This window comes from Mustelus asterias, chromosome 17 (assembly GCF_964213995.1).
Source record: "Mustelus asterias chromosome 17, sMusAst1.hap1.1, whole genome shotgun sequence".
In the NCBI taxonomy this organism is placed as follows: domain Eukaryota; kingdom Metazoa; phylum Chordata; class Chondrichthyes; order Carcharhiniformes; family Triakidae; genus Mustelus; species Mustelus asterias.
The window spans coordinates 6,144,047-6,167,189 of NC_135817.1; the positions used below are offsets into that span (position 1 = coordinate 6,144,047).

Here is a 23,143-nt window from a genome sequence, read left to right on the forward strand (position 1 = left end):
AAATGACACAGAAAGCAGCCATTCAATTGATCACATCTATGCCGGTTGAAAAAAAATTATCCTACCCAGTCCCACTCTCCAACTTGCAGGGTACCACACCTCAAGTGCTTATATAGACAAGTATTTTTACAATATGATGAGGGTTTCTGCCTCTATCAGTCTTTCAGGCAGTCAGTTCCACACCCCCACTACCCTCTGGGTGAAAGAATTACTCAACTCCCCTCTAATCTTTTTACCAATACTTATTGGTCTCTCTGCTATCAGAACTAGGTCCTTCCTATCTATTCCTCATTTTATACATCTCAAATAAATCTCCTCTCAGCCTTCTGTATTCCCAAGTCAATAACTCCAACCTATCCAATCTTTCCTCGCAGCTAAAATTTCTCCATCCTTGGCAACATCCTGCACCCTCTCTAGTATGATCACATCCTTTTATATATTTCAAGTATAACCTTCCAGTGCTTCCCTTTACTGGTCATGGTGCAGCATGTAATCATCCAGTCTGCCTCCTTAACCACCTAATCTACCTATTTTGCTACCTACAATGATCTGTGGATATGCACCCCAGGGTCTCTTTGCTAGGCACATAGGCTTAGCAACAGAAATAGACCATTTAGCCCTTTGATCCTGCTCCATTGTGCCTGATGTGGTTGTGGTCTCAACTCCACTTTCCTGTCTGTCCCCTAATATCCATGACTCCCTTGTCTACCAACAGTTGGTCTAACTCTGTCTTGAATAAATTGAATTAACCAATCTCCACTTTTTTTTGTTCCTCTACACCTTTCAGTATCCTCATTTATTGCACATGTTCGCCATCCACAAATACATTACCTCACACTTTTCTGGATTGAATTCCAGTTGTCACTTTCCTGTCCATCTGATCAGTACGCTGATATCTTATTTCAGTCTACAGCTTTCTTCCTCACTATCAACTAAATGGCCAATTTTCATATCATGAAGTCAAAATCAGTAATATGCACTACAAACAGCAAAGGACCCTCACTGAGCCAAGCAGACCACTGATTAAAAGAGTCTTCCAGTCACAACAACACCCATTGATCATTAGTCTTTGATTCTGGCCACAGAGCCAATTTTGGATCCAACTTGCCACTTTCCCTTGGATCCTATGAGCTTTTAATTTTCAACCAGTCAGCCACATGGATAATCTTGTCTAAACTCTTGCTAAAGTGCAAGTTCATATAAATTCAAGTGATTTCTAAGATTTCTACCTGAGAGAACTTATGATCACGACTTATGGAGTAATGAGGGCAAATGCCAACAGTTTTGCAGTCATTATAACCACAAAATCCAGGCCATGGCAAATAAAATTCAATTTTGTGAAGTGTGAGGTAGGTCATAATGATAAGGGGTAAAAGGAGGCTACTTATTCCTCAGAAAGACAAAACAAAAGTGATCTGTAAATACAGATACACTAATAAAGATAACAAAAGTTGATAAGGACATGAACAGGGCATTGTTCTGGGTTCATTTCTGGAGGAATAGAATATAAAAACAGAATATGAAATTTACATAGAACCTTGGTTATACCACACTTGTGTACTATGCATAGTTCTGATATCCAAACTGAGCCATAAAATCGTCACAGCATAGGAGGAGGTCATTTAGCCTATCGACTCTGTGCCAGCGCTTAGTAGAATAATCTAGGCAGTCCCATTCCACCACTCTATCCCTCATCATCCTGCAACTTACTTTCTCTCAAATGTCCATCCAATTTACTGCAAAAGGGATATTGAAGTACTGGAGAATGGGTAGAATAGATTGACAAAGATGTTACGAGAGTTGAAAGAATGCAGCTATCAGGGCAGACTGAGCATCTTTAGGCTAAAAGGAATCTTTAAAATATGAAGCGGCTTGACAGGGTGAATGCAGAGAAATTGCTTCCACATATGGTGAGTCCTGAACAAGGGGGCTTAACTATAACTGAACCCACTGACTGAACAAATAAGAATGCAGGAGGCATTTCTTTGCATAGAGAGTGGTGAAAATGTGGAATACGTTTCCACGCTGAGATTGGGGCGGCACGGTGACACAGTGGTTAGCACTGCTGCCTCAGCGTCAGGGTCTTGGGTACGATTCTGGCCTTGGGTGACTGTCTGGTTAACTGTGCTGGTTAAATGGATTGCCATGCTACATTGCCTTGCTAAATTGCCCTTGGTGTCCGAAGATGTGTAGGTTAATTGGATTAGCCATAGTAAATGTGTGGGGTTGCAGGGCGGTGGGCCTGAGCAAGATGCTCTGTCAGAGAGTAGGTGCAGACTTAGAACTGTAGAACCATAGAAAATTACAGCTCAGAAACAGGCCTTTAGGCCCTTCTTGTCTGTGCCTAACCATTTTTTGCCTAGTCCCACTGACCTGCATTTGGACTATATCCCTCCACACCCCTCTCATTCATGAACCCATCCAAGTTTTTCTTAAATGTTAAAAGTGACCCCGCATTTACCACTTTATCCGGCAGCTCATTCCACACTCCCACCACTCTCTGTGTGAAGAAGCCCCCCCTAATATTCCCTTTAACCTTTTCTCCTTTCACCCTCAACCCAGGTCCTCTGGTTTTTTTCTCCCCTAGCCTCAGTGGAAAAAGCCTGCTTGCATTCACTCTATCTATACCCATCAAAATCTTATACACCTCTATCAAATCTCCCCTCATTCTTCTATGCTCCAGGGAATAAAGTCCCAACCTATTCAATCTCTCTCTGTAACTCAGCTTCTCAAGTCCCGGCAACATCCTTGTGAACCTTCTCTGCACTCTTTCAACCTTATTTACATCCTTCCTGTAACTAGGTGACCAAAACTGTACAAAATACTCTAAATTCGGCCTCACCAATGCCTTATATAACCTTACCATAACACTCCAACTTTTATACTCGATACTCCGATTTATAAAGGCCAATGTACCAAAGGCACTCTTTACGACCCTATCACCTGCGACATCACTTTTAGGGAATTCTGTACCTGTATTCCCAGATCCCTCTGTTCAACTGCACTCTTCAGAGTCCTACCGTTTACCCTGTACGTTCTACTCTGGTTTGTCCTTCCAAAGTGCAATATCTCACACTTGTCTGTGTTAAATTTCATTTGCCATTTTTCAGCCCATTTTTCTTGTTAGTCCAAATCCCTCTGCAAGCTTTGAAAACCTTCCTCACTGTCCACTACACCTCCAATCACTTGATGGGCTGAATGGCCTCCTTCAGCACTGTAGGGATTTTATAGTTCTATGGATACGAATGGTGGCTTGATACACATGAAGGTCAAGGCAATAAGGGATTTGGCTTGATAACTAGCCTGATTCTATGCAACTATTTTGCACATTTTCAATGTCGTTCTCCACTGCTAAAAGACTCGGACGCCTCATTGGCTTGGGACTGCAGTCACATAAAAGGCAGTGCAGGCAAGTGCAGTGTGTTTCCTTCGTTAGAAAGCGGCTGGGATTTTATAACAATCTGAGAACTTCATGATAATTCCTGTTGGCAGCAGATTTTATTTCAAGAAACCAAAAGAGAAAATGCTGGAAAATCTCAGCAGGTCTGGCAGAATCTGGAAGGAGAAAAAAAGAGCTGACGTTTCGAATCCAGGTGACCCTTTATCAAAGCTCCTCTGGAGCATCTGGACTCGAAATGTCAGCACTTTTCTCTCCTTACGGATGCTGCCAGACCTGCTGAGATTTTCCAGCAGTTTTTCTTTTGGTTTCAGATTCCAACATCCGCAGTAATTTGCTTTTATCTGATTTTATTTCCAGATTTGTTAAAACTGAATTTAAATTCTCAAGCTGCTATGACAGGATTTGAATTAATCTCTTCTAGAATAAGTTGAGTGACATACTATTATACTAATGTACTCTTTAAAAAAAACCCAATTTGGTGCTATTAACAGCATATCAGGACTGAACAACTTATTGAACAGCCATTCATTGTTGGCTGGCTTGTTGTACCATTATGATTTGGGCAGCGTTGAGTCAATCCTCTAATCCTTTCACAAACTAATTGTTGCAGATGAGCATTATAACTGAAGCAACGGTTTTCCATCAATGGGGAAAAGCAATGAGTATAGCTGAATCAAACTGCTCTAATCACCATCAATGGAGCTTTAATTGTTTTGCAATGCCTTGACTATAAAATTTAGCACTCTTATGGAATGTCTCCCAATCAGATTCTGTTTATTTCCCTTTCCTAAGTGAATTAGTACTAAAAGTAGCAATCGCCACTCTAATATTTACTGTATTTCTTTCATGTCTAGTCTCTAACTTTTCGTATTCATGCATTTTCAAATTGTCTATTGTAAACTAAACATTGAAAATAGGCTGCCATATACAGTGTATTAATATGCTGCCAAATAGATAGTAATACTATCGCATGAGCTGAAGTTACATGTTGCATAGATCCATGTACGTAGTTGTTACTTTTATTACCGATTCGGATACACTATATCCAATTAATGTGCTCTAAATGTTTACTGAATAAGAGTGTGAAGAGTGAAAATGGAATTCACTCAGGTAGCTCAGCTGGCTAGAGTGATAGCAACAGCACAGCTGTGATGGTTCATGACGCCTTACCTATCCCATGTTTGATGTGGAGTGTGCCTCTCAAGCTACAGTCCTTCGTGGACTCTAGCTAAATTACCCTGCCTAGATTAGATTATCAGCAAAGAAACAGATTTAGTTAGAACCCTGGTAGTTCCAGAAAATTGGAAAATTAAATAATCTAGATATTAAAACTTATACCTACACAATCAAATTAAGACGACAGGAAAGCTTAAATAAGAAAAGCCTTCTCACCCCATGTAGACTGCTCCATCCACAGCCCAGAGGACAATGTTAATCATGGAATTTCCCTCTGCCCAAATGTCAATCTATCCAATACAATAACAATGCACGCACAAGACAAAGTGAAGGCTGAACAATAGCATCCGCCATCAGCAGGATTGCATGACCTTGGGTCTGAATTTGGATACGTGATACTATTTGCAGATGTAAAAACAATTGGTCATTGTGCCTTGAAAAAGCTCATCTGTCAAAAGATACAGTAAAAGCATTGGCAATGTTTCCACTCAGATGTGTGTGTTAACCAGCAGCCAAATATCTGATCCATGTACTGTCCAAATAGAAACCCAATGTTACTCATAAATGCAAGATTCCTACCCAGTTCACATCCACACAATCTGAATTACTGCAGTTAGCTAGATTTCACTTTGACATCAATAATGGGCCAAAAGTCACAAAACACACGTGCTACCACACACCCCTAGATTTAAAAACAGCCCATCTATTTTACTATTTCTCCTCAGAAAGGTTACTGGTTGGGTGAACCTTTACAGGGCTGTGAAGATTTTGTTTTGGTGCATGGTTTGGATGTTGAACTCCTGAATGCCCATCATAGTCTGCTAGGTCTATTCATACCTGGCTGCATGTACCTGTAATTCCAAAACATCTGTCTGCCACTGTGACACAATGTTGCAAAGCAAAATAATTAGAAACTAAATTTCTACTTGAGAATGGATGGCCTGCCTTAACAAGTCATTCCTCTCAAGAGCAGGTCCAGAACATAACCAAACTCCTCTTCATCATAACTGGTTAGGGCATGAAAAGCCACAGCTACAAGATACTCGAAAGGTAGCTGAATCAGTACCTTCATAACATTAATAACTTGGAAGTAAATTGAAATCACTTACTCATTTCAGCAATCTTTTGCTGCAGTAGTTTGGACTCCCCAGACAAGTGTTTGCTAAAAGGCAGGAAAAAAAAGCAAGCATAAATCCAAATAAGCAAATATCTTTACAAAATAAATAATGTGGGTGAAGCTCTTCTGCTACATTCTTGAAATTTTTCTCTTCTTGAAACTGAGTGCAAGTTTTTTTATTGCCAATTTGTGGTCAAGTATATAATGGAGTAGGAGGTCTTCTTATCGTGCAGTAGGTAGCATTCCCATCTCTGAGCCAGAAGCTCCGGGTTCAAGTCCCACTCCAGGACTGTGCACTGTTCAGTGCATGTTGGCCAAGGAAGATGTGTTCATAATGCAGTCAAACAAGTTGACTGTGTCAACCTGATAAATCCTTCCAACACACACCATTGGCAGGTGGTAAAAATGGGACAGACACCTGATCAGCCATGCTTGATGCGGAATGCCGCCCCTCATGTTACAAGCCTCTGGCAACAGGCAGGCGACCTGTGCCAGGAGAAACTCACTAAGGAACTGTGGCACAGTGGTTAGCATTGCTGCCATACAGCGCCAGGGACCTGGGTTCAATTCCGGCCTTGGGTGACTGTGTGGAGTTTGCACGTTCTCCACATGTCTGCGTGGGTTTTCTCCCGGTTCTCCAGTTTCTTCCCACAGTCCAAAGATGTGCCGGTTAGGTGGATTGGCCATGCTAACTTGCCCTTCAGTGTCCAAAGATGTGCAAGTCAGGGGGATTAGGGGGATAAATTTGTGAGGCTGCAGGGAGAGGGCCTGGGTGGGATGCTCTGTTGGAGAGTCGGTGCAGACTTGATGGGCCAAATGGCCTCCCTTCTGCACTGTAGGGATTCTACAGAAGTCTGCCTTGCGCATCACTAGGCGCAGGAAGAGAAGTAACAGAACTGTCATCATTGTTACCTGCCGTCTGCCTCATCTTGACCATCCATATCAAAGCGAAGTCTCTTGAGTGGTTTTGGCAGACTCCCTGTATCTCCAGCCCGCTTAGGGTGTCGATCACTGGAACTCACCAACTGATTGATCTTCTGGAACTTTTCTGGTGACTGAAACAATGACAATCAGTTTGGTGACAATTACTGGACAGATAGAGGTCCAGCTTGGAGGGAAGAGTGTAGCTTTTTCTCTTTTAACACAATAGGTTGTAACTTCCTCAGAATGACAATCAGTGTCGGATTGCCACTCCGTACCCATTTAGCTGCGCCAAGTTTCTTCCATGCCTGTCTTGGCCGACCTTCCTGACTCAGGCCGGGTGACATCCAGGCAGTGCGGCTATCACCGGGGCCTGGCATCGAAGTCCATGAGAGTTAGAGTGAAGTAGGCCACATCCCCTTTTTACTGCACTAACTGCTGTAAAGCTGATAAGTTTAAAGATCCAAATGAAAGTGACAAACCATGGAGAAGATAAGTGTCTGAAGTATGTGGATAGGATTTGGGAACTGGAGGGGATCAGACCTTAAAGGGTGGAGGGTTCAGATTATGGGGGACAAGGTGGGGGGGTGGTGGTCTGGAGAGTCCTGTGTGAGTTGAGGAATCCCATGCAGGTGGAGGGCCTAGGGGTGGGGAATACTGTGGGGGTTGGTTAGTGGAGGGGGTGAGTGAGTCCCCTGAAGGAATCGGGGCTGTGAGGTAAATCAATGCAGGGATCAGTTTGGGTGTTTAAAATAGCTACACACAAGTTGGAAGTTTTATTTCTTCTATTTCTTTTATTGAACAAGTTAGCTTCCAGGAGAAGTTAGTGTTTCCTAATGATTGCTGTGAAAATGCTTACCTGGGAAGTTCCAAGAGGGATTCCCTGCATATCTTTGGGGTACTCTCAAATCTGATGTTGGGGAGCCAATCTTTCTACATTGTTACTTTCCTCAATTTATATACTTTTACTTCTGTCAGGTAATGAACAATACCCTAATCGATTTTTATGCACATCATCATACCCAATGGCTGTATAACTAGGCTTAGTAATGTAAACTGGGGTTAGATAGGATACGAGGGTAATTTACTAGTTCATTCTTGATCATACTGGACAGGATCAGCTTAACTTATGCATTACATTTAGTTCACTAATGTCCTCTAGGGAAGGAAATATGCCATTACCCGGTCTGACCTATATGTGACTCCAGATATGCTCTCTGAAATGACTCAACAAGCCACTCAGTCCAAGGGCAATTAGGGATGGGCAATAAATGCTGGCCCAGACACTGATGCCCACATTCTATGAATGAAAACCCTACTACCACTTCGGAAGCAATTGGGAATTTGAAAAGTTATGTAGTAGCATTTACTGAGACTTGTGCAAAGAATTGAGGCCTGTCATTAGAATTCCAACTATTGGCCTGATTACTGTTGTAGCTAAAGTACAAAGTGTCCAATTGTAATTGTACATTGCTGGGTTTTCAAGTTTGTTGACATGAAGTTCAAACTGAAGCCTGAAGAATGCAATTTTAATTCTACTGGATATATGCTGGGTCAATAATGCAGTGAATGGCTGGTTTGAAAGTCAAATCATGAGGGATACAATAAAGATCATTACATCAGCTGTGTGAATGGAGTAATCAAATAATTTAATATAAGGAGTCAAATTCTATATTAGGTTTGCTATTTTATAATACAACATAGCGTAATATATTCATGAAGCTTTAAGCAGAAAGTTCCACACAAAATAAATCTGAAAAAGTATCACTCACCCCAAATGGTTCCCCAATAGACACTAAGATTCTGTGAAATCAAATAATGATTCATCAGTTTATGAAAAAAATGCAGATCATATATAGAGCGTATCAAATTATAGGTAGTGTATAAAGGGAATATATAAAAATAGTGGTAGTATGCAGAAGGCATAAATATAGATAATACATTAAATTATATTATGTATTAAACTATAAATATATAAAAATCATACAATTGTAGGTGTTATGCAAAGGGTATAAAAATACTGAAATTAAGCATACAAATATATATACTGCATATGTAATATGTAAAATATATCGTATATAAATGGTACATTAAAAATAATTAATAGAGAGCATTTATAAACTTCTAGAAGATTTTATATCGGACCATTTAAAACATCATCAATAAAAAATATGAATTGATATCAGGAACAATGGAGCTTTTTTACAAAGTAATACAGCCCATCGCTGTCAATGGCATATTGTTTTTAACCAATAAAATTACATAAAATGAGGGATATCTGTTATTCTAATGTCACCTGCTTTTAAAAAATCAAGCACTAAATCTGTACTTTTCAAAAATATTTACCGTTGATTATCCCAGGTACTTCATTTGCTAAGGTTCTACGGTAATTATCTTAAACATTAAATAAAACATCTTTAGATGCTTTCCACTTTAATGAAAAAGTGGTAGACAAACCACCTTTGCTTGTTTTAAAACTAAAATGCATTATGAATCTAGTTTGAATAAATCATTGCTTTATTTGCACATTTAATTATTATGATAATGAGAAAGGCAAGACACTATCAGTGAAAGCAATGTACTTTTAATAAGGTACCGGTAACATTATTGTTTCAGCTACATTTGACATCGATATTAGAAACGCTGACGCAGCACAAGTTGTGATTCCTGTCCTATGATTTGCAAGTTTTAAATATGCTCACCGTGTTCTTGGGGTCAGTTTTGTGGGAGACAACAGTCCTTTCAGAGGAGACACGTAAATGTTGTTCCCACCCGGCACACGCAATGGAGAGCTTGGAAAACCAAATGAACTTCGAGGTACTTGAGGAATTGGTGACAGTGTCGGTGGCTGTTTGAAAGAGATATTAACATAGCTCAAAAACACCTCTGGAAAATATAAAGCGCAGGAGGCCATTAGGCCCATCACGTCTTTGAAAGAGTTACTCAATGGTTTCACTCCCCGTTCTTTCTCCGTGAATTGATGTGAACATTAAAAATAGCATTACACTTAATTATCTATTTAATATTAAGCAATATATTTCAGAAGGATTGAGGTAGACATTAATAGTTCAAAGGGGACAATACTGAAGTATAAAAGCAAACATAATCATCACTTTATTCTGTAGTGGTTGAATGTAAAACCCTGTTGCATTGCATTAAATAGCAAGTGTATAAAAATCTGTTGGGGTATAATCAATCAGTACATAAAATGGAAATCAGTACATTTTGAAATATGAAAGAAGAACACTGGATCTTTGTTAGTACAGACTGCAATATTTCCTGGTGTCATTTTACTCACTCATAAGCATTAACGCACTTAAAAATGTCAAAAGTGATTAGGAACTTAGCTGATACATACAGGGACATGTAATCCATTTTGCTGTTCTGTGTAAAACTATATATTATTGTTACTTACGCGTGTTGAAGCATACTGCAAAATGTTGGTTTTCAGCCTCTGCATGAACACCAGGTTGTAGAAGCCAATAATGGAATCATACTGCCCTTCTTTGATCAGCACATGTTTGAAGGTCTCAAGGAGAAAGAAAATGAATGGCTTAATTAAAACGTTTATTAATAAAAATAGCTGTACTAAAAGTACCATAGCCCTAAGAATTCAGTAGAATTTGTGAAGAGTTAACATGCTGAAAGTTCACCCACAGAATTAAAGCAGTTTTTTATGGATGTTCAGTAAAGATTCCATCAATGATATTTGGTAGTAAATCAGATGACATCAGGCGAAGTGGGGGATGAAGGGGGGTCGGGGGGGGAAGGAAAAGGGAGGAGGTGTGGCAAGGGGGGGCGGAGTTGGGGAGAGGAAGGAGGGAGGAAGGGTCGAGGGAGCAAGGGGGTGGAAGAAGCCTGGAAAGGTTGACGGAGCAAGGGGGCGCGAGGGCCGAGGGCGCAAGGGGGCGCGAGGGCCGAGGGCGCAAGGGCCGAGGGCACTAGGGGGCGCGAGGGCCGAGGGCACTAGGGGGCGCGAGGGCCGAGGGCACTAGGGGGCGCGAGGGCCGAGGGCACTAGGGGGCACTAGGGGGCACTAGGGGGCGCGAGGGCACTAGGGGGCGCGAGGGCACTAGGGGGCGCGAGGGCACTAGGGGGCGCGAGGGCACTAGGGGGCGCGAGGGCACTAGGGGGCGCGAGGGCACTAGGGGGCGCGAGGGCACTAGGGGGCGCGAGGGCACTAGGGGGCGCGAGGGCACTAGGGGGCGCGAGGGCACTAGGGGGCGCGAGGGCACTAGGGGGCGCGAGGGCACTAGGGGGCGCGAGGGCACTAGGGGGCGCGAGGGCACTAGGGGGCGCGAGGGCACTAGGGGGCGCGAGGGCACTAGGGGGCGCGAGGGCACTAGGGGGCGCGAGGGCACTAGGGGGCGCGAGGGCACTAGGGGGCGCGAGGGCACTAGGGGGCGCGAGGGCACTAGGGGGCGCGAGGGCACTAGGGGGCGCGAGGGCACCAGGGGGCGCGAGGGCACCAGGGGGCGCGAGGGCACCAGGGGGCGCGAGGGCACCAGGGGGCGCGAGGGCACCAGGGGGCGCGAGGGCACCAGGGGGCGCGAGGGCACCAGGGGGCGCGCGGGCACCAGGGGGCGCGAGGGCACCAGGGGGCGCGAGGGCACCAGGGGGCGCGAGGGCACTAGGGGGCGCGAGGGCACTAGGGGGCGCGAGGGCACTAGGGGGCGCGAGGGCACTAGGGGGCGCGAGGGCACTAGGGGGCGCGAGGGCACTAGGGGGCGCGAGGGCACTAGGGGGCGCGAGGGCACTAGGGGGCGCGAGGGCACTAGGGGGCGCGAGGGCACTAGGGGGCGCGAGGGCACTAGGGGGCGCGAGGGCCAAGGTACTAAGGGGCGCGAGGGCCGAGGGCGCGAGGGCCGAGGGCGCAAGGGGACGCGAGGGCCGAGGGAGCAAGGGGGCGTGAGGGCTGAGGGCGCGAGGGCCGAGGGCGCAAGGTGGCGCTAGGGCCGAGGGCGCAAGGGGGCGCTAGGGCCGAGGGCGCAAGGTGGCGCTAGGGCCGAGGGCGCAAGGGGGCGCTAGGGCCGAGGGCGCTAGGGCCGAGGGCGCAAGGGGGCGCGAGGGCCGAGGGCGCAAGGGGGCGCGAGGGCCGAGGGCGCAAGGGGGCGCGAGGGCCGAGGGCGCAAGGGGGCGCGAGGGCCGAGGGCGCAAGGGGCGCGAGGGCCAAGGGCGCAAGGGGGCGCGAGGGCCGAGGGCGCAAGGGGGCGCGAGGGCCGAGGGCGCAAGGGGGCGCGAGGTCCGAGGACGCAAGGGGGCGTGAGGGCCAAGGGCACTAGGGGGCGCGAGGGCCGAGGGCGCAAGGGGGCGCGAGAGCGCAAGGGGGCGCGAGGGCGCAAGGGCCGAGGGCGCAAGGGGACGCGAGGGCCGAGGGCGCAAGGGGACGCGAGGGCGCAAGGAGGCGCGAGGGCACGAGGGGTCGTGAGGGCCATGGGCACTAGGGGACGCGAGGGCCGAGGGCGCAAGGGGGCGCGAGGGCCGAGGGCGCAAGGGGGCGCGAGGGCCGAGGGCGCAAGGGGGCGCGAGGGCCGAGGGCGCAAGGGGGCGCGATGGCGCAAGGGGGCGCGAGGGCCAAGGGAGCAAAGGGGCGGGAGGGCCCGAGGGAGCAAGGGGGCGGGAGGTTCCGAGGGAGCAAGGGGGCGGGAGGGTCCGAGAGAGCAAAGGGGCGGGAGGGTCCGAGAGAGCAAGGGGGTGGGAGGGTCCGAGAGAGCAAGGGGGCGCGAAGGCCGAGGGAGCAAGGGGGCGGGAGGGCCCGACGGAGCAAGGGGGCGGGAGGTTCCGAGGGAGCAATGGGGCGGGAGGGTCCGAGAGAGCAAGGGGGCGGGAGGGTCCGAGAGAGCAAGGGGGCGGGAGGGTCCGAGGGTGCAAGGGGGCGGGAGGGTCCGAGGGTGCAAGGGGGCGGGAGGTTCCGAGTGAGCAAGGGGGCGGGAGGGTCCGAGGGAGCAAGGGGGCGGGAGGGTCCGAGAGAGCAAGGGGGCGGGTGGGTCCGTGGGAGCAAGGGTCCGAGGGAGCAAGTGGGCGGGAGGGTCCGAGGGAGCAAGGGGGCGGGAGGGTCCGGGGGAGCAAGGGGGCGGGAGGGTCCGGGGGAGCAAGGGGGCGGGAGGGTCCGGGGGAGCAAGGGGGCGGGAGGGTCCGGGGGAGCAAGGGGGCGGGAGGGTCCGGGGGAGCAAGGGGGCGGGAGGGTCCGAGGGAGCAAGGGGGCGGGAGGGTCCGGGGGAGCAACGGGGCGGGAGGGTCCGGGGGAGCAAGGGGGCGGGAGGGTCCGGGGGAGCAAGGGGGCGGGAGGGTCCGGGGGAGCAAGGGGGCGGGAGGGTCCGGGGGAGCAAGGGGGCGGGAGGGTCCGGGGGAGCAAGGGGGCGGGAGGGTCCGGGGGAGCAAGGGGGCGGGAGGGTCCGGGGGAGCAAGGGGGCGGGAGGGTCCGGGGGAGCAAGGGGGCGGGAGGGTCCGGGGGAGCAAGGGGGCGGGAGGGTCCGGGGGAGCAAGGGGGCGGGAGGGTCCGGGGGAGCAAGGGGGCGGGAGGGTCCGGGGGAGCAAGGGGGCGGGAGGGTCCGGGGGAGCAAGGGGGCGGGAGGGTCCGGGGGAGCAAGGGGGCGGGAGGGTCCGGGGGAGCAAGGGGGCGGGAGGGTCCGGGGGAGCAAGGGGGCGGGAGGGTCCGGGGGAGCAAGGGGGCGGGAGGGTCCGGGGGAGCAAGGGGGCGGGAGGGTCCGGGGGAGCAAGGGGGCGGGAGGGTCCGGGGGAGCAAGGGGGCGGGAGGGTCCGGGGGAGCAAGGGGGCGGGAGGGTCCGGGGGAGCAAGGGGGCGGGAGGGTCCGGGGGAGCAAGGGGGCGGGAGGGTCCGGGGGAGCAAGGGGGCGGGAGGGTCCGGGGGAGCAAGGGGGCGGGAGGGTCCGGGGGAGCAAGGGGGCGGGAGGGTCCGGGGGAGCAAGGGGGCGGGAGGGTCCGGGGGAGCAAGGGGGCGGGAGGGTCCGGGGGAGCAAGGGGGCGGGAGGGTCCGGGGGAGCAAGGGGGCGGGAGGGTCCGGGGGAGCAAGGGGGCGGGAGGGTCCGGGGGAGCAAGGGGGCGGGAGGGTCCGGGGGAGCAAGGGGGCGGGAGGGTCCGGGGGATCAAGGGGGCGGGAGGGTCCGGGGGAGCAAGGGGGCGGGAGGGTCCGGGGGAGCAAGGGGGCGGGAGGGTCCGGGGGAGCAAGGGGGCGGGAGGGTCCGGGGGAGCAAGGGGGCGGGAGGGTCCGGGGGAGCAAGGGGGCAGGAGGGTCCGGGGGAGCAAGGGGGCGGGAGGGTCCGGGGGAGCAAGGGGGCGGGAGGGTCCGGGGGAGCAAGGGGGCGGGAGGGTCCGGGGGAGCAAGGGGGCGGGAGGGTCCGGGGGAGCAAGGGGGCGGGAGGGTCCGGGGGAGCAAGGGGGCGGGAGGGTCCGGGGGAGCAAGGGGGCGGGAGGGTCCGGGGGAGCAAGGGGGTGGGAGGGTCCGGGGGAGCAAGGGGGCGGGAGGGTCCGGGGGAGCAAGGGGGCGGGAGGGTCCGGGGGAGCAAGGGGGCGGGAGGGTCCGGGGGAGCAAGGGGGCGGGAGGGTCCGGGGGAGCAAGCGGGTGGGAGGGTCCGGGGGAGCAAGCGGGTGGGAGGGTCCGGGGGAGCAAAGGGGTGGGAGGGCCTGAGGGAGCAAAGGGGCGGGAGGGTCCAAGGGAGCAAGGGGTGGCAGGGTCCAAGGAGGGGCCCCGAGGGAGGAGGGGCCCTGAGGGAGGAGGGGGGCCGAGGGAGGAGGGGCCCCGAGGGAAGAGGGGGGTCCAAGGGAGGGGGGGGCGATTCGGAGCCAGGGAGGAGGGGTCAAGTGAAGAGGGGTCGAAGGATGAGTGGTCGAGAGAGGAGGTGTCGAGTGAGGGGGCGTCGATGGAGGGAGGAATGAGAGGAAGCGAGTGAAGATGAGGGTCAAGATGGAAGGTGGGGGCGAGGGAGGAAGGAAGGGGTTGGAGGAAGGGGGCGAGGAAGGAGAGGAGGAAAGAAAGGAAAGGAGGGTGGAGAGAGAAGGGGGAGGGAGAAAGGATCAGAGGGAGGCAGGGGATGGGGCGATGGAGAAAGGAGGGGGACAAGGGAGTATCGGAATGGGAGGCCAAACCAGGAATTGGTATAAGCAGACATGGATTTTTCTTCTCTTAAATATATATATTTTTTGAGTGGAGGATTGGGGGATGCAACATAATCACCAATAAGACAAAATTGAAGCTTTTCTAAGTTACCTCTTGACTTGAATTTTGCAGATCCTTGTAGGCAGTAACGATAGTCTTGAACCTAAGGTCTATGTTCTTTACCTTGCAAATGGCATACATGGAACACATCATTATCTGTTAAAACACAGTTAGGCATGTTAATATATGTATAACATATAGAAGAGATTCTCAAAACCTTTTCCTGGCTCATACTTCTCATCAAAATATTGGGAAATGCTAGAATCCATTATTAAAGAGGTAGCAGCAGGACATTTTGAAAATCATAATACAATCAAGCAGAGTCAGCATGGTTTTTATGAAAAGAAAAATCATGCTTGACAAATTTCTTCAAATTATTTTAGGATATAACAGAGTGAATGAAGAAGAATCAGCAGATGTAGTGGATTTCAAAAGGTACCAAGTGAACAGTGAAGGTTCATGGTGTTGGCAGTAATATATTAGCAAGGACTGATGATTGGCTAAGAGGAAACAGAAAGGAGCTGCAATAAACGGTTTACTTCAGGTTGGCAAACTGCAACTAGTGATCAATGCTGGGGCCTCAATTATTAACAACTTACATTAATGACTTGGATGAAGAGGCCAAGTGGATTGTAGTCAAATTTGTTGACTATAGAAAGATATGTGGGAAGGTAAGTTATAAGGAGGACACCAAGAGCCTTCAAAATGAAATAGAAAGGTTAAATTTGGCTGATGGGAGTATGATGTGGGAAAATGTGGGGTCGTGCACTTTGGTTGGAAGTATATCAAGATAGAATATTATTTAAATGGGGAGAGAATGAAAAATACTGCAAGATAGCGGGATCTATAATGTTAGTTAGCATGCAAGAACAACAAATAATTAGGAAGGCAATTGAAATGTTGGCTTTTATTGCGAGAGAGAAGAATCTTGCTGCAACTGTATGGGACATTGGTTTTGGTTTATTTACTTAAGAAAGCATATACTTGCATTGGAAATAACTCAGAGAAGATTCATTAGGCTGATTCCTGGGATGAAGGGGTTGTCTTATGAGGAAAGTTTGAGCAGGTTGGGCCTATACTCATTGGAGCTTAGAAGAATGTGATTTGATCTTAATAAACACAAATTTCTGAGAGGGTTTGACACGATGGATGCTGAGAGAATGTTTCCCTGTGTAGGGGAATTTAGAACTAGGGACACAATTTAAAGATAACAGGTTTCTCATTTAAGACAGAGATAAGAAAGAATTTATTTTCTCAAAGGATCGTCAGTATTTGGAATTTTCTTCTAGAGGGCAGCGGGGCCTGGTTCATTGAATATATGATGTGGAGATGCCGGCGTTGGACTGGGGTAAACGCAGTAAGAAGTTTAACAACACCAGGTTAAAGTCCAACAGGTTTATTTGGATGTAATATGTAAATTGAGTTTGTGTCTTTATATGCCCTGTTTGTGAACAGAATTCCCATTCACCTGAAGAAGGGGCTTGGAGCTCCGAAAGCTTGTGTGGCTTTTGCTACCAAATAAACCTGTTGGACTTTAACCTGGTGTTGTTAAACTTCTCACTGAATATATACAAGGCTGAATTTTGATAGTGAAGGAGGTCAAAGGTTATGAGGTGGAGATGTCGGCATTGGACTGGGGTGGGCACAGTAATAAGTCTCACAACACCAAGTTAAAGACCAACAGGTTTATTTGGAATCACGAGTTTTCAGAACGCTGCCCCTTCATCAGGTGAGTTATGAGAAACAGGCAAGGAAGTACTGTTACAGCCACAACAGAATCAATCACGCTCATGAGCAGGCTTGATGGGCCGCATTTCTTATTTCTTATGATAAAGCATGAAGTCCTGGGTGAAACTATAGGCTCTAGCCAAACACTGCCTGGCAGACAGACACATGGCCCTGCAAATCACATATTGCTTATAGTTTCAAAGAGCATATGGAATAAAATTAAACAGTGGAAAAGCTAAATATTTAAAAGATACATACATTTTACAGGTGGGTTTGGGTCAGATGGGAAGTAAAAAATCTTTGACCCAAATCTAACCCACCTGGAACATGCCCATTTCTAGTTTTAATAGAAACACGGCAGGGTTGAACAACCAACCTGCTCATTTAAACATTTTAATTAGGCTGTACATCTCAGATTTTCTTTCTGTTTCAGCTGTAATGTTAGTCAAATTAATTTCTCATGCCTTGTACAACCCATCAGCTAAGACAGGCAAGGGCTGCTCAGTGGACCCAAGCAAAGATTTTTTTCAGTACAGTTCAAGTATCAAGAGGAGAAAGAGTCAGGCCATGAGTCGCCCCCTCTGGGAGTCAACGGTGGTCACACTCCCGTTCTTTTAATCAACATCCCTCTTGATCTCTCTGGATTCCACCCCCACATTGATGCCCCACACTCTCTCCTGGTGCCCCTTGTCCCCATTCTTGCTGGTCCCAAAGGCACCGATTTCTCCATCCCTCCCAAGACCAATCATTCCTGCCTCCAAACTTCCCATCTCTCTGGCCCTCCATTAGCTTGCCTTCACGATCCCCAATTTCTCCAATCCACCAGCTATCAATGCTCCACCCTGGAACATGCTATCTCACTGGCCTGAAGCTCAAAGATGTACCCCTCAACCCAAGATCACTCCAGTTCCCAATTGATCGGTCAAACCCCTCCTCCCCTCCCTCTCCGACCATGCCAACTCCTCCCTCCCTCAATACTGACAGATAGCAGCCTGGTGCAGAAGGCCTCTCTGCCCAATACGCAGTTAGCCTCTCAATTTTGCATGCTGTGGCCAGGAAACGGATTTCAAAAGTACTTATTTAATGGTAGCTCTCAGGAGAGGAAAACAATCCAGGGTTGTCAATTCTGATCCTCTTCACATGCTATAACGGTTGTATTTAGTTGTGATGCCACCACAGTTGATTGACCCTGCTAACCCTCAGCATCAAGACTCATACAATTTCTGAGTGGAATCTCTGCACAGCTTGTGGGGAAGCATGTTCTTCTGCTCAAACAAGCTGCAATTGGGAGTTCAGAAGTAAAGAGCATCACTGGTACAAATGTCTGTCCTCCATGTTACGCGGTACGGAATCAGTGTTCCAAGCACCAAATAGCCGCATTGGAAGACAGTTCCATCATCTATAAATGAACTAAATAGCAACAGTACCTGGTCTAAATGTCTGTCTCTCATAAGTTCATACTCATTTCCTAAGGTGTGTTGAAAGAGCGTCCATATTATAGCTTCAAGCTGAGGATGGTCAGTTGGCAGACGAAGCTGATTGCAGAGGGTGTTCAGTCGAAGATATGCCAGTCGATACACTGCACAAATAATGCATGGAAAGAAATAAAATTATTTTAGTTTGTGCTCAATATAGTTGTTTTCATTGAATATAACTTTGTATTACCACAGAATTACATAGAAACCAGCAAAAATGTTTTCATATAATTCTGTGGAGTAATTTTGGATTTAGAAGTGCTGATTTGTAAATAAGTTAATTTTACATTTAAAATGGGAGGATGTTTTGCATACCTATTGGTATTTTATTCCTTAGTCTTTCAATATATTCCTTCTGATGTGGATTATCAAATTAACCAGCTGGAGAACCCACTGGCTGGGGATTAGAATAAGTCATTAGTTTTTGGAGGATCTGAAAGAGGAAGTACCAAAAGAACCCAAATAGAACATGAAGTAACCAAAAATGACTTGATGTAGGGTTACAGGTTCAAAAAAAAAAAGAATGCAAATCTTTTGGTTGAAATTCTCTTGGCAGGAGTTACTGAATAAAGTGTACAAATGATTACAATGGTGCAAGTCCTTTCAAAAATAGGAGGTCAAATATATCCTTATAAAGCACAGGATTGAAGAAGTTTGAAAGTTGCATTTTTGGGTGAAATAATGATTTTAGTATTATGGTCTATATATGCTATGTGTAAGCTAGTTGAAGAAAATCATTTTTCTTCCAGACAAAGAGGACATTCCTATTGATTCAGTCACCTTAAACAGCTTTATCCCTTTTCTACTCACACCAATGTACTATCTAAAATTATAGAAACAAAAAGAAATTCAGTCCAAGACAGTATAAGGTTACACAGAAAGGGCCATTATTTTTAACCTTCCAGCATCAGTTTTTTAAAGTCAGTCTGTGGGAAAGAGATAAGGTCTTCTACATGGGGATGCTTATTGCATAGTCAGAAACCTTTTTAAACCTCTAATCTTTAACAAACATTATGAATAGCATGTTCTTGGGTAATTTATTGCCTGTTAAAAATCTTGATAAAAACCTGGAGAGCTATACCTTTCCAACACCTGCCATCTTTTTCAGTCGTTCTGAGGGAGTCAGTGGTAGAAAAATATTCAAGGACATCCTCCAGTGCGCCACAATTCTTCTTCAGTTAGTATCAGGAGTCCACTTGTGGACGGCAGAATCCAGTAACCCAAAACAACCAGGCCCTTAAAATGGCATGTATACCACTGTATCTGTTTTTCTGGTGATTCCCTTTTGGTTGCCTCTCAATTTTCATTACCCAGATATCAGCAAAATAACAGCAGGAAGTTTTTTTTTAAACCAGAGTTGGGATATTTGCATTCACTGACATTTGACCCACCAATGATCATTAAAATAGTGCTCGAACTATTTTTAATGTTGGCCTCCACAATTCAAAATTTCTTAAGCTACCAGAACCGAACAACAAATCTAATAGCCTCTCACATCTCTTTTTTTTTAAAAATCTCAAACCCACCAAACTTCCATCTATCTTTTACTTCATTATTTCTACTTGCCTCCTGCTCGCCATCCCTCAACTGACATCCTAGCTGTCCCTTTCCTGAGCCCTCAGTCATAGCAGTTGGTGAGGTGGTGAGGATGGTATTGTGTGGCACAGCTTGTTGAAAGCATCAAAGGGGTTTGGAGAGGGAAGAAGCGAGCGGGAGAGCACAAAGAGGTCAGGAGAGGTGTTGAATGGGAGGGAATGAGGGTGTTGGGAGAGTAAAGCAATGAGCAGGAGTGAGCAAGGGGATTGGGAGGGGAAAGCAGTGAGAAGGAGGGAATGATGGAATCAGGAGAGGAAAGCGGCAAGAGGGAGTCAGGAGAGGAAAGCAGCAAGAGGAGGGAGTTGGGAGATGGTGGTGGTGAGCAGAATGTTGTCAGAAAAGGCAGTGAGCAAAGCAGCCAGAAGTGATTAGAAAATAGACTCTGTATGCACAGTTACAATATGGTCTTTGGTGCATGTGCAATAACCATGCTAAAACGAAAACATGCTATCAATACTACTATTCTGCTCCCATCTTAATTGCGGCAAAGCAGCCACAGGATTGGACAACATTATGACTAATTCCTATTTCTCCCAGAATCATTACCAAAACCCAAGAATATTTGTGCACTGACGTACGTTTTTTGTAGAAGAGAGAGAGTGAGGTAGATTTCTGAGGTTTTTGCTGAGACTGGGACTGGAACTGAGATTGGCCGGCAGATGGTGTCTCAATCTTCGCTTGCTGTATGGGAACAGCATGTGCTGCACTGAGCCCATTTTTCTGTGGGGATCTGTCCGGATGAAGATAACTATGAATGAACAGAAGATGCCAAAAGTGACTGAACAACTCCAATAAAAGGGAAGTAAATTCATGTAAACAGTATATGTATGTAATCCGACCACTTGCTTCAACAACTTCAAGCACTTAATACCAGCACATCCTCTGCACATATACTTACAGGTCAGCAGCAGTGTGGTTGTGCTGGAGTGGTTGTTTGAGGGTACTAGTGGGTTCAGGCTGATCTGGCTGATCTTCCTGTTCTTTTTGGTGCCTGAGTATGTCGAACAAAGGTGAGTCCTGAAATTAACGAGCACAGAGAACATATTAAAAAAAAATCTAAGTAAATCCCTCATTTCTGCAAGAAATAATTCTATAATGTAGGATGGGACGAATAAGAAAAGGGTTAGGAATTTTGCAAAAAAACAGCAGCATAGATAGGGTGAGTTGAAGTAACATTACATAACTTTGTAAATAAGAGAAATCCTCTCAGTTTGGCACAAGTAGGGGGCCAACTCAAAGAATTCTAATCATCTTTTCACCTTGCATAATTAAACATGGAGAAAATAGTAGAACATAGAACATTACAGCGCAGTACAGGCCCTTCGGCCCTCGATGTTGCGCCGACCTGTGAAACCAATCTAAAGCCCATCTAACCTACACTATTCCAATATCATCCATATGTTTATCCAATGACTATTTAAATGCCCTTAATGTTGGCGAGTCCACTACTGTTGCAGGCAGGGCATTCCACGCCCTTACTACTCTCTGAGTAAAGAACCTACCTCTGACATCTGTCCTATATCTATCACCCCTCAATTTAAAGCTATGTCCCCTCGTGCTAGCCATCACCATCCAAGGAAAAAGGCTCTCACTGTCCACCCTATCTAATCCTCTGATCATCTTGTATGCCTCTATTAAGTCACCTCTTAACCTCCTTCTCTCTAACAAAAACAGCCTCAAGTCCCTCAGCCTTTCCTCATAAGACCTTCCCACCATACCAGGCAACATCCTGGTAAATCTCCTCTGCACCCTTTCCAATGCGGGAGTAGCGGTATTAGTTGGACAGCATATTACAGCGGTGCAGAGGGAGGACAATTCAGAGGAGTCGTGTATCGAGTCACTCTGGGTGGAGCTTAGAAACAGGAAAGGCGCAGTCACTATGTTGGGGGTGTACTACAGGCCCCCCAACAGCCCAAGGGAAGTGGAAGAATGGATATGTCAGGAGATACTGGATAGGTGCAGGAAAAATAGGGTTGTTGTAGTGGGAGACTTCAATTTCCCTGGTATAGACTGGAAATCACTGAGGGCAGCGACTTTGGATGGGGAGGAATTTGTAAAATGTGTACAGGAGGGTTCGTTGGAACAATATGTAGATAGCCCGACTAGAGAGGGGGCTATACTGGACCTGGTACTGGGGAATGAGCCCGGTCAGGTCTTCAAAGTTTTGGTAGGGGAACATGTGGCAAATAGTGACCACAATTCTGTTAGCTTTAGGATAGTGATGGAAAAGGATGAGTGGTGTCCCAAGGGTAAGGTGTTGGATTGGGGGAAGGCTAACTTTAGTGGGATCAGGCAGAAATTGGCAGCTCTTGATTGGGAGAGGCTGTTTGAGGGTAAATCCACATCTGGTATGTGGCAGTCTTTTAAGGAACAGTTGTTAGGGCTACAGGACAAGCATGTGCCTGTAAAAAAGGATAGGAAGGGTAGGATTAGAGAACCGTGGATAACCAGGGAAATTGAGGGACTGGTCAAAAAGAAAAGAGAGGCGTATGTTAAGTCCAGGCAGCTAAAAACGGAGGGAGCTCTGGAGGAGTACAAAGAAAGTAGGAAAGTACTCAAACGGGGAATTAGAAGAGCAAAAAGGGGTCACGAAATGTTCTTGGCAGACAGGATTAAGGAGAATCCCAAGGCATTTTATTCATACGTTAGGAACAAAAGGGTTGTCAAGGAAAAAATCGGACCTCTCAGGGACAAAAGTGGGGACTTATGTTTGGAGCCCAAAGAAGTAGGGGAGATCCTAAATGAATACTTTGCGTCGGTATTCACAAAGGAGAGGGATGTGTTGACTGGGAGAGTCTCAGAGGGGAGTGTTGAACCGTTGGAGAAAATCTCCATTACAAAGGAGGAAGTGTTAGGTTTGTTAGAGAATATAAAGACGGACAAATCCCCAGGGCCTGATGGAATCTATCCAAGGCTGCTCAGGGAGACGAGAGGTGAAATCGTTGGGCCTCTGACGCAAATCTTTGTCTCATCACTGGACGCAGGTGAGGTCCCAGAGGATTGGAGGATAGCTAATGTGGTCCCGTTATTTAAGAAGGGTAGGAAGGATAACCCAGGAAATTATAGGCCGGTGAGCTTGACGTCCGTGATAGGGAAGTTGTTGGAGAGGATTCTTAGAGATAGGATGTATGCGCATTTAGAAAGGAATAAACTCATTAACGATAGTCAGCATGGTTTTGTGAGAGGGAGGTCATGCCTCACTAACCTGGTGGTGTTTTTTGAAGAAGTGACCAGAATGGTTGACGAAGGAAGGGCCGTGGATGTTGTCTATATGGACTTTAGTAAAGCGTTTGACAAAGTCCCTCATGGTAGGCTAGTGAAAAAGGTTGGATCTCATGGGATAAAGGGGGAGGTGGCTAGATGGGTGGAGAACTGGCTTGGTCATAGAAGACAGAGGGTGGTAGTGGAAGGGTCTTTTTCCGGCTGGAGGCCTGTGACTAGTGGTGTTCCGCAGGGCTCTGTATTGGGACCTCTGCTGTTTGTGATTTATATAAATGATCTGGAAGAAGGAGTAACTGGGGTGATCAGTAAGTTTGCGGACGACACAAAACTGGC

At 47.7% G+C, this 23,143-nt stretch overlaps 2 protein-coding genes across 6 annotated transcripts in view; one reads left to right on the top strand and one right to left on the bottom strand.

Moving 5' to 3' along the window:
- LOC144506293 (RCC1 and BTB domain-containing protein 2-like) overlaps positions 1 to 23,143 on the top strand; it is a 109,962-nt gene that overhangs the window by 78,657 nt on the left and 8,162 nt on the right. The window lies entirely within an intron of this gene.
- Positions 1 to 23,143, bottom strand: part of rb1 (retinoblastoma 1) — a 248,621-nt gene that overhangs the window by 12,754 nt on the left and 212,724 nt on the right. Inside the window, exons 18-26 of the mRNA XM_078232189.1 lie at positions 20,487 to 20,605; positions 20,167 to 20,336; positions 17,945 to 18,096; positions 14,841 to 14,945; positions 10,030 to 10,143; positions 9,317 to 9,462; positions 8,387 to 8,417; positions 6,606 to 6,748; positions 5,686 to 5,738 (exon numbers count right to left, since the gene is read on the bottom strand). Of these exons, the coding sequence (XP_078088315.1) occupies positions 5,686 to 5,738; positions 6,606 to 6,748; positions 8,387 to 8,417; positions 9,317 to 9,462; positions 10,030 to 10,143; positions 14,841 to 14,945; positions 17,945 to 18,096; positions 20,167 to 20,336; positions 20,487 to 20,605 (1,033 nt within the window). The remainder of the gene's footprint in view (positions 1 to 5,685; positions 5,739 to 6,605; positions 6,749 to 8,386; positions 8,418 to 9,316; positions 9,463 to 10,029; positions 10,144 to 14,840; positions 14,946 to 17,944; positions 18,097 to 20,166; positions 20,337 to 20,486; positions 20,606 to 23,143) is intronic.